The sequence below is a fragment of the Rhinolophus sinicus genome, chromosome 14 (assembly GCF_057876585.1).
Source record: "Rhinolophus sinicus isolate RSI-liver-muscle chromosome 14, RSI-T2T, whole genome shotgun sequence".
NCBI classification, from domain to species: domain Eukaryota; kingdom Metazoa; phylum Chordata; class Mammalia; order Chiroptera; family Rhinolophidae; genus Rhinolophus; species Rhinolophus sinicus.
Genome location: NC_142514.1, coordinates 24,974,044 through 24,984,634, shown reverse-complemented (window position 1 = coordinate 24,984,634; position 10,591 = coordinate 24,974,044). Strand labels below are relative to the sequence as shown.

Below are 10,591 nucleotides of genomic sequence, written 5' to 3'. Positions count from 1 at the left end.
CCGGGCTGAGACTGGCATTGATGCAGAGGGCTCACCATCTGTTGGCTTTCACAGGGCACCCAGGGAGCTTGCTGGGGCTCTCTCTCTGGGCCCTCAGGGAGCACGTGTCCCTTCCCAGCTGCCCAGCCATGGGCTCTGTCACCACTCCATCAGAACCGCTCAGTGCTCCTGAGCTGCTGAAGCTCTGCACCAGGTAAATGCCAAGAGGCATTTTAAGAAAGCAAAATAAGGCAGTGGCTGGAGCTGAGGGGGACGGATCGAGCTTCTCTGGAACATTCCTGCAAGCTCTCAGGGGTGGTGGATGTCATGCGGGGAGTCATGCAGGGCGGCCTGCGGGGTCTCTGGTCCCGCTCCCCACATAAGAATGCAGGATGTGGCCAGGCTCAAAAGGAACACCCACAGAGCCATAGGTAGGGGAGTCATACTACTATATTCTCGCTGGCGGCACTATAGTCTCACTGAAGGCTGGATCCACACTGTCCGCAACCCGCCATGCTAACTGCAATCCATGCTTGCCAGCCCAGCCGCCATCTTCTTGCTAGCCCCCATTTTGCTGCTAGCATAGCCACAGCAGTTATATTAGTGGCCAATGGCTCACTGGTTACAGCTGACGGCCAAGTAGCCACAGCTGATGGCCATCCAATCACAGTTGATGGCCATTTACTACCTGAGCCAGCAGCTTTCTATGTGAGGCCGAGAGCCTGGAAACTGCTTTCTGGGGCTCTGTCCCCACACTACACACCTACAGGCTCTCGCCTCACAATCTACGCGACAAGCATCTTCTGCGAGGGGCCCTGTGTGAGGAGCCTGGAGGTGAATGCAATATCCTGGGCATAGCCAGGGTTTCTCAGGGCACCACCAGTACTACTGGGCACAGCCAGACTTCCTGGGCTTCTTAGGGTAACACTAGTCTTCCCGGATACAGCTAGGGTCTCTCAGGGCACCACCAGTGCTTCTAGGCACAGCCAGACTTCCTGGGCTTCTTAGGGTACCACTAGTTTTCCCCGGTACAGCCAGGGTCTCTCAGGGCACTGCCACTCTCTCTGGACACAGCCAGACTGCGTGGATTCAGCCAGGGCTCTCAGGGCACTGCCACTCTCTCTGGGCACAGCCAGACTTCCTGGACTCAGCCAGGGCTCAGGGCACTGCCACTCTCTCTGGGCACAGCCTGACTTCCTGGGCTCAGCCAGGGCTCTCAGGGCACTGCCACTTTCTCTGGGCCTCTCAGGGCACCGTGCTGGAACAACAGTCGCTCACAGTCAAGGTGCTTACATATTCTCAATGGTGGCCGGTTGTCGTGCGGGGAGACCCTGCTCGCTGAGCCATTTGTCGTGCAGGGAGGCCTGCGGGGTCTCTGCTCCCGCTCCCCTCATAAGAACGCAGGATATGGTGAGGCCAAAAAGGAACACCCACGGAGCAATAGGTAGGGGAGTCATACTACTATATTCTCGCTGGCGGCACTATACTCTCACTGGAGGCTGGATCCACACTGTCCACAACCAGCCATCCTAACTGCAATCTGCACTTGCCAGCCCAGCCACCATCTTCTTGCTAGCCCCCATTTTTCTCCTTCTGCTAGCGTACCCACAGCAGTTATATTAGTGGCCAATGGCTCACTGGTTACAGCTGACGGCCAACTAGCCACAGCTGATGGCCATCCAATCACAGTTGATGGCCATTTACTACCTGAGCCAGCACCTGTCTATGTGAGGCCGAGAGCCTGGAAACTACTTTCTGGGGCTCTGCCCCCATACTCCACCCCTACAGGCTCTCGCCTCAAATCTACGCGACAAGCATCTTCCGCGAGGGGCCCTGTGCGATGAGCCTGGAGGTGAATGCAGTATCCTGGACACAGCCAGGCTCTCTGGACACAGCCAGGGTTTCTCAGGGCACCGTGCTCTTTCTGGGCACAACCAGACTTCCTGGGCTATACAAGTCCTGCATCCGGGCTGCGTCAGCAAGCACTTCCCAGCCCACATGGCCACAATGACCTTTGCTTTCTTTGGTCTATGCTGGTTGGAGAACCGTCCACGTCTTCCCACCCCTCCACAGCCAGTCAAGACACAGGAAGCAAACATCCACCGGGTCCATTACATGGTGGTATGTTCCCAAGCAAACAGTCAAGCGGTCCATCAAATCAGGGATGGAAGGCAATTCCCCACCATCCATAGTCATTCGCCAGGGCTGTGCATTAGCCTCACAAAGTGCCCTCTCCAAAGGGTGAGGGCACAAAATCCTCCCCAACCTGGGGGTGAGGCCCTCAGCAAGCACTTTCCAGCCCACAGGGCCGCAACAACCTTCGCTTTCTCCGGCCTATGCTGGTTGGGGAACCGTCCATGTCTTCCCACCCCTCCACGGGGGTCCAGCTCTCCAGCAGCTGCTCCTCCTGGTCTTCCTGAGACTGAGTGTTCATACGCACAAACTGCTCCACCGCCCTTCAGAGCGCTTCGGCCGGCACCGTACCCTGCTCGCTGCACCATGTGTCATGCAGGGTGTCATGCAGGGTCTCTGGTCCCGCTCCCCACATAAGAACACAGGACATGGTGAGGCCAAAAAGGAACACACACGCAGCCATAGATAGGGGAGTCATATCACTATAGTCTCGCTGGCGGCTGGGTTGGAGACACAGGAAGGAGGAGCCACACAATCCGCAACCTGCCGTCTGCTTCGCTGCCAACCAACCCCACTTGCTAACTGCACTCCACCATATTAACTGCAATCCGTGCTTGCCAGCCACCATCTTCTTCCTAGCCCCCAACTGCCGCTAGCATAGCCACAGCAGTTATACTAGTGGTCAATGGCTCACTGGTTACAGCTGACGGCCAACTAGCCACAGCTGATGGCCATCCAATCACAGTTGATGGCCATTTACTACCTGAGTGAGTACCTTTCCATGTGAGGCTGAGAACCTGGAAACTGCACTCCAGGCTCTGTCCCCACATTCCAAACCTCCAGGGTCTCGCCTCACAATCTACGCGACAAGCATCTTCCGCGAGGGGCCCTGTGCGAGGAGCCTGGAGGTGAATGCATATCCTGGACACAGCCAGGGTTTCTCAGGGCACCACCAGTCCTTCTGGACACAGCCAGACTTCCTGCGCTTCTTAGGGTACCACCAGTCTCCCTGGGCACAGCCAGGGCCTCTCAGGGATCTGCCACTCTCTCTGGGCACAGCCAGGGTTTCTCAGGGTACCACCAGTCTTTCTGAGCACAGCCAGGGTTCTCAGGGTACAGCCAGGATTCTCAGGGCACTGACAGTCTTTCCGGGCACAGCCAGACATCCTGGGCACAGCCAGGGTTCTCAGGGCACCATGCTGGAACAATAATGGCTCACAGGCAAGGTGCTTACATATTCTCGATGGCAGCCGGTTGAGACACAGGAAGCAAACATCCACTAGTTCCGCTGCATGGTGTTACGTTCCCAGTCAAGCGGTCCATCAAATCAGGGATGGAAGGCAATTCCCCATAGTTCACAGTTATTCACCAGGGCTGTGCATTAGTCTCACAAAGTGTGCCCTCTCCGCAGGGGGAGGGCACAAAGTCCTCCCCAACCCGGGGGTGAGGGCCTCAGCAAGCATTTCCCAGCCCACAGGGCTGCAACAACCTTCGCTTTCTCCGGCCTACCCTGGTTGGGGAACTGTCCACGTCTTCCCACCCCTCCACGGGGGTCCAGCTCTCCAGCAGCTACACGGCTTTTCCTGTGCTGGTGGGAGAACCGTCCACAGGGGTCCAGCTCTCCAGCAGCCGCTCCTCCTGGTCTCCCTGACGCTGAGTGTTCATACATACAAAATGCTCCACCGCCCTTGAGAGCTTTGGCCGGCACTGTATCCTGCTCGCTGCACCATTTGTCATGCAGAGTCTCTGGTCCCGCTCCCCACATAAGAACACGGGACATGGTGAGGCCAAAAGGAACACCCACGGAGCCATAGGTAGGGGAATCATATTACTATAGTCTCGCTGGCGCTGGGTTGGAGACACAGGAAGCAGGAGCCACACGATCTGCAACCTTCACTCCGCCGCTTACAGGCTCAGCCACCAGCTTCTTGCTAGCCCCCATTTTTTCTCTTCTCTGCTAGCGTACCCACAGCAGTTATATTAGTGGTCAATGGCTCACTGGTTACAGCTGACGGCCAACTAGCCACAGCTGATGGCCATCCAATCACAGTTGATGGCCATTTACTACCTAAGCCAGCAGCCTTCTATGTGAGGCCGGGAGCCTGGAAACTGCTTTCTGGGGCTCTGTCCCCATAGTGGAGCATGACAGCTGGCTCAGGATCCCAAGGGCCGTTTCAACATCTGATACAAATTATGAATGAAATCATGAATCTTTGCTCCTGTGGCCAGGGCTAGTGCCAGGCCCAAAGCTGAAGGCAGGGCCGATGGAGCTGTCCCAGGCAGAAAGCACCTGCCCCACAGCTTGCCATGCTCGGCAGCTAGGGATCTGTTCCTGGCTCTGGGGATCGGGACGACACACCTGAGACCAATCCATGCTCTGCAAAATCCTGTGGTTGGCCCCAGCCTGGCAGAACCCCATCTTGGCTGAAAGCAGAACTGCCAGACCTCCTGAAGCCTCAGGCTAGCTGTTGAGCTGGGGGTGCTTTTCTCTCAACTGGGGCTAGAAGGATGATCAGAAAATATCCCTGATATTTGACAGATGTCTCTTCCCTTTCAAGTTCCCTTTCTTTGAAATGGATGGTGTTCAGAACTTCCTAGCAGGCCAAAGCCCTTGACTGGGGCCCAAGATGCAGAGGGCGGCACAGCCTTAAGTCTGCCATGGCACGCGGGGCGATGATGTGCCTCCCCATCCAAAGGCCGGTAGCCCAGTGATAGAAGGTGCCCTCTGCATCCTCCTCGAGGGCTCTCACTTCTGGCCTAGCTGGGCCGGGGCCCCCTGGGGAGCAACCTATGAAGTCAGGCCCTGAGAGCAGGAAAATCTGGCTTGTTCCTGCCTCCTGCCTGGGCCACTCTGAGTGGTGGACAGGAAAAAGTACCAAACCATGCCGCTCTGCCCTTCCTGGATGAACAGTGCAGCTGGCTGAAAGAACTGGAGGAATTTGCCTTGACAGCCCAGCAGCTCATCACCTTGGGATCCTGGCTCCTAGGACAGCACGACCCAGACAGAGAAGCACTAGGCACCAGTCAAGGGGGAAGAATCCATTCAGGGCAGAGAAACACAGGAAACTGGTGGGATTTACTGAAAACTCTTTATTGCTCTGTGACTTCCAAAGGAAGCCGTTAACAAGCTCCTCACAGCCAAGGGCCAGGTGTGTATCTAGATTAGCTAGATTCAAGTACCTGTTTCCTCCATCCATAGAAACCTGTTGCTCGGGGGCCCTGCCTACTCAAAGACAGGCTTTCTTGGCAACCTGGCTAAATCCCAACGAGGAGAAATGATGCTACTGCAGATTATTTCCACCTCCCCAATCCCATGTCATAGTGAATAAAGGAAAATGCCACAAGTCACCATCCAGAACAGCCTGCCCTGGTCCCTCACGTCTGACAGAGGACCTGGGCATGCCTGAGGCTCTGCAGCAAGCTGGAAAGCCAGCGCAAGAGCCTCACTCACTGGTCCAATGACCTCCCCGAAGAGACCCCAGCCCCAGCGCTGCATTCTGTTCATGTGGCAGGAAGGCTGAGGCAGGGAGCCACGCCCGAGAAAGCTCAGGGTTTTCAACCTGAGCTACAGGTGGTCCCGTTGGACATGGTGGAGCCTAGCAGCTGTGGCCCTCACAGACTCTTCTGGAAGACCCGGTGCAGGCTCTGGGCCAGGACGTCTGTTTCCTCATAGCCCTCACAGCTTTGCTGCCAGCTCTCCGGCACCTGTTCCATCCCATAGTAGGCACCAGCAATGGCCCCAGCCATGGTGGCAATGGTGTCTGTGTCCCCACCAAGCGAGATGGAATAGATGAGAGTCCTTTGGAGACTATTGAACGTAGACGGAATCTCAGGGTCGGGCTCCATGCAGCGCAGGAAGCAGTAGATGGCGGTGGGCACAGATTCAAAGGCAGCAATGCCATTCCCTGTGGGGACTCCAGATTATGGGAACTTGACCCTACCCCGGCACGTCCCCAAGCTTCCTGCCACTGGCCACAAGTCAATACTCTCAGCTTCAGGTTGATTAAGATTACAGGCTCTAGAGTTAGACTGCCTGGATTCAAATCCTGGCTCTCCCACCTATTGGCTGGGAGACTGAAAAATTCCATTGTTATATAAATAAACATCAGTTGTCAACATTAGCTTAAGAACTGGTGGTCAGCTGCCATTTCTGGAGACATTTATCTGTAAAGCTGAAGGCGCTGTGGCCCGACAGCAAGAAGGGGCTGTGCTCATTCACAACCTACCAAGGACCCTACAGAGCTGGCTCTCCTGTCATAGCAGCCCCGGGCAAACATGTGATGGCACGTGGGACTCCATGCCCCCCTCCCATCCCTGAGCCCAAGCCTGAACCTGAAGGATGACAAGTGGGGGGGGAGGACTACCCACCTAGCTTGGACACCACCTCCTCTCTGGTCACCGAATCCTGCTCTAGAAGGTCTCCAATCTTCTTCAGTCGGCTGGAGTATGGACGCTCCTCCATGCCCAACCTGTGGGTCAGGGGTGAGATTTCAGGGAGAATGGAGCCAGCTGGGTGGAGATGCCAGGGAGGGGGAGGGTCATGTGGGAGGGTGAGGTGGGGGTGTGTCCAGGCTGACACCGAGGCCTACGTGTCCTGACAAGAAGTGGGAGAGGGATGGGTGTGAGCTGCTTGTTTTGTTCTCTGGGACGCTGAGAGCCTTGAAGCACGGCCAAGGCAAAGGGGCTCTTCCCACCCCTACCCAGGGTCTGCAATTAAAGGAAGGTCTCAGCTTGTGGCAGTGCCAGAGGACCCTACGCCATACACATGCACACTTAGAAACACCTCCAGCCGCCTGCATCCCACATACTCACTCCCTGGCATCCAAGACAGACTGAGCATCACTCTCCAGCTCTTCCATGTGGCCCAGGAGCTGTTTGAGGAAGTGCTCACTGGATGATTCCCCCTGCAAAGCCAGGTGCACAGCCAGGGCTTGCAAGATGGCACCGTTGTAACCCAAGGAGGAGGCGTGTGTCAGCTGGGCCGAGAGCCGGGCAAACTAGGGCAAAGGCAGTGGAAGCTAAGACCTGCTGTCACACAACCCAGAGAAGGGGCGGGAGGGAAGGGACAGCCCAGAAGCCAGCCTGCCCAGACTACCTTCTGCACATCCTGGATGCTGCTATAGGCTAGGGAGATGCCAGCCACCCGCATGGCACCCCCGTTGCCGTAGGAGCCTTTCCCATTAAACTGGGCCCGGGCAGGCTCGTAGACGTCGCGGCACTTGGGGCTCAGGAGCTTCTTGAACACAGTGACTACTCCAGCACCGTAACCCCTGTCAGGTTCTTTCATGTACTCCTGAGCAAATCTAGGGGACAGAAGGGAGCAGGATGAGGCTTTCAAAGATGACTGTGAAGTTTGGGAGAGAAGAAATCTGGCTGTTTTGGGAAAAGAGGAAGCCCTGGGGACCTATGAAACCTGTATCAGCAGTGCTGCCATTTCGAGCTTGGGAAGCCGCAGTGGACCTAAAAAGAGTCCTGCTGAGGGTGAGGGTCCCAGCATGCACGGACATCACTGCTCTGCTCAGGGGCGTAATAACTCTGCCCACCTGGTTTGCCTCAGCCCAGGACCATCCCCCCTCACCTGTGAGCCATGTCCACCTCATCGAAGGCCTCCTTGGACAGCAGGGACTGCACCAGGGCCCTGGCCATGGCTGTGTCGTCTGTGTAGTACAACACTTCTGCAGGGACAGGGCGGGGGAGCAGGGAGTGGGGAGAGCTGCAGGGCTCGAGGGGGGCAGCTTTGGCCTCCCACGCGTTCCTTTTCTTTATCACTTCTTGAACGTCTTAAGCCAGCCTCTTACTCCCATCCAGTTTCCTGGGCTCCAGGCCTTGGGATTTTCAGCAATTCTTTGTTTTGAGTCAGTGGCCATGTCCCGCTGATTATGAAAGAAAACCTTCCACCCCCTTCTGGCTGCCATCACTGCAGCTCTAGTCTTATGACCTGCTTTGGGCCTCTCAAACCTCCTGCACATTCCCTACCCTCCAACCCAGCCTACACGTGCAGCCAGAAAATTCTTCCTAAGTTGCCTTCAGGGTGAGGTCCAAATTCACTGTCCTGACATTCAAAACGCTTCCCTCCTCACCTACCTTATATCCCACCGCTCCCCTCTATACCCCCAGGGTCAGTCCTGGAGCCTGGGTCGTCCTTCCTTTGCAGCTGGGGCTGCTCCCCTCCCTCCCTCCGCTCCATCTCCCTCCTCTGGGTGGCCGGGAGTACTGCTCTGGCACTTCTAACACGGCCCCACTGGTTATGTGGTGACTTCTCAAATAGGCCATAAATGGGCTAGGGACAAGGGCTTGGTTTTATTTGAAGGAAGAGTCAATTACAGAGAACATAACACACTCCCTAGTGAGCCCCCTTTCCCATTCCTGACATCTGCTATGCCACCCCTTCTCCGTGTATCCCAAGCCCCAACCCTATTTCCTCCTCCCCTTTCACTTTTAGGAGGTCCCTACCTACTTTACTAGGAAGTATCTAGAGTTATACTCTCCAGTCTCCCCTAGAGGGAGGGGTTTCTCCTCTGGCCTACCCCCAGCCCAGTTCCTCCAAGACCTTGTTCTTCCCTTGTCCCCTCTCCTGTATCCTCAACCTTTATTTGGTGGAGCAGCACCCCTTCTCCCTTTGTTTAGTCCCTACACCGTTTTTCCCCAAGGAACCATTTCTCTCCCATTCTCAGTCCATGTGGTTAGGTCGTGGAGCTAACGCTACCTCTGGCCTAAGCAGATGCACACCCCGCTTCCTTGCTCGGGGATCGATAGATGATTGAAGCCAGGTCAATGAGACTCAATTTGCGACGTCTGTGGGGCCTACTGCAAAGAGAAACTCTTCTTCTGCTGAAGCTGCTGAGCTGGGAGCTGTGGGGGCCACCCCATGGGAAGCCACCATGAGTGAAGCCACTGAGAACGCAGGTCTGAACAAGGAGAGGAGCTGGGTCTTGAGGAGGCAAGGGGCTTGAGCCCCTGGATTCAGTCCCGCGTAAAGCCAGACTTACTTCTGGACTTTTCAGCCAGTGTGTTCTCCTTTTGCTCAGGCCATTGTCAGTTGGGTTTTCTGCCACTTGCATCCAAAGGGTCCCCCAACACCTCTCAACCTAAAATATGGTTTCCCCTCATCTTAACATCAAACCAAAATGAAACTGAAAACTGGCCTTTATCTTGTCTTGACCTCCACCATAATTCCTCTCTCTTTCCCTTCATACCAAACCATACTTTATTTCCTCGTTTTCCATTTCCTTCTAAACCCACTGAAATCTAACTTCTATGCTTCAAGCTTCTACTGAAAATACATTTTTAAATCCAGACTTTCCTATTCGTAACCTCTCTGTAGCGCACCCGTGACCAGTGTCTTCACCTTGAAAATTTCTCCGTTTTGTTGATACCCAGGATCCCTGCTTCTCCTCCTATCAAACTGTTTCCTTCTCGAGCTCTTTGTCCTGCCCCAGGGTTCTGAGTAGAGCCCCGTTTCCTTACTATACTACATGCGCTCCTAGAAGAATCATCCTCTGCTTGACCTCAGACCTGACACTGAGCTGAGATCTGGGTGAGGAGCTGAATGCACAAGGGTAGGGAGAAGCACAGTGGAGAGGGAGTTTTAATAGGCAAGGGACAGCACAGGCATAGGCCTGGGCTAGAGGAAGCACAGTGTGAGGGCAAGTGAAGAGCAGAAAGCAAGGCCAGGGGTGGTGTGGGATGAAACTGGAGACGCAGGCCAGCGAGGACAAGTTAAGGAATTTGGCTCTATCCTAAGGCTAATGGAAAATCACTACAGAGTTCCACGCGGGGGAGGCTGCGATTCGAACTGTTTTGAGAAATGCACTCCCTGCTGTGCGCAGAACGGACTGATGGTGGACTGATTCCAGAGAAAGGGCGAGACAGGTAAAATGGGTAAGATGTACACACTAGAATGTATACACTAGGGACTAGGCGCAATTTAGGAGGATGACGCCCGTTTCTGGCTTCTACGGCTGGGAGAATGGTGTTGCCATGGTCCGAGCTGGGGAATGCTGGGGAGAGACGTGCTGAGCCCGAGCTGCCAGCGGCCATCAGAGCTGCACCCCGCCGCCCTAGGCAGCCTGGTCGCCGAACACACGCCTCTCCCCACCGCGCTCCCCGGAGGCCCGGGTCCCTAGCGGGCGACCCCCGCCCCCGTGTCCCCACGTGCGCCTGGCCCTGCCCACCTGACCGCTCGCTCCCCGGAGACCCGGGGTCCGGCTCCAGGCTCTGGACGTGACGCAGGACTGACGTCAGGTTGACGGTGTCGTGCGCCTCGTACATGGCGCCCACGCAGTCCCCGAGCAGCGCGCCAGCCAGGCAGCCTCTGAAGCGAGAGAGGGAGCGGGCCGCTCCAGCCCCTGCGCAGCCAGCCGCCGTCATGGCCACCACCGCCGCCATCCGCGCGGACCCGTCGCCACTTCCGGTGCGGCCGGCGCGAGCCCCACGGCGCCGCTTCCCCCACAGCACCCCAGCCCCACAGCGCCGCCCC

At 56.3% G+C, this 10,591-nt stretch overlaps 1 protein-coding gene across 1 annotated transcript; it reads right to left on the bottom strand.

The window, feature by feature from the left end:
• Positions 1-5,182: 5,182 nt before the first annotated feature.
• ADPRS (ADP-ribosylserine hydrolase) lies at positions 5,183-10,535 on the bottom strand. The gene is made up of 6 exons (XM_019726522.3): positions 10,287-10,535; positions 7,691-7,787; positions 7,208-7,415; positions 6,925-7,109; positions 6,481-6,581; positions 5,183-6,017 (listed from the first exon to the last, which is right to left on the bottom strand). The coding sequence occupies exons 1-6, from the start codon at positions 10,498-10,500 to the stop codon at positions 5,725-5,727; spliced, it is 1,098 nt and encodes a 365-aa protein (XP_019582081.3). The 5' UTR covers positions 10,501-10,535; the 3' UTR covers positions 5,183-5,724.
• Positions 10,536-10,591: the final 56 nt, after the last annotated feature.

Excerpts from the sequence above, each read along its gene's own strand:
- ADPRS (XM_019726522.3), bottom strand. The coding sequence starts at position 10,500 with ATGGCGGCGGTGGTGGCCATGACGGCGGCTGGCTGCGCAGGGGCTGGA. Across the intron at positions 7,416-7,690 it reads GAGGTGGACATGGCTCACAG|ATTTGCTCAGGAGTACATGA; the intron begins GTGAGGGGGGAT and ends TCTGTCCCCTAG. Across the intron at positions 6,018-6,480 it reads GGAGGTGGTGTCCAAGCTAG|GGAATGGCATTGCTGCCTTT; the intron begins GTGGGTAGTCCT and ends GAGTCCCCACAG.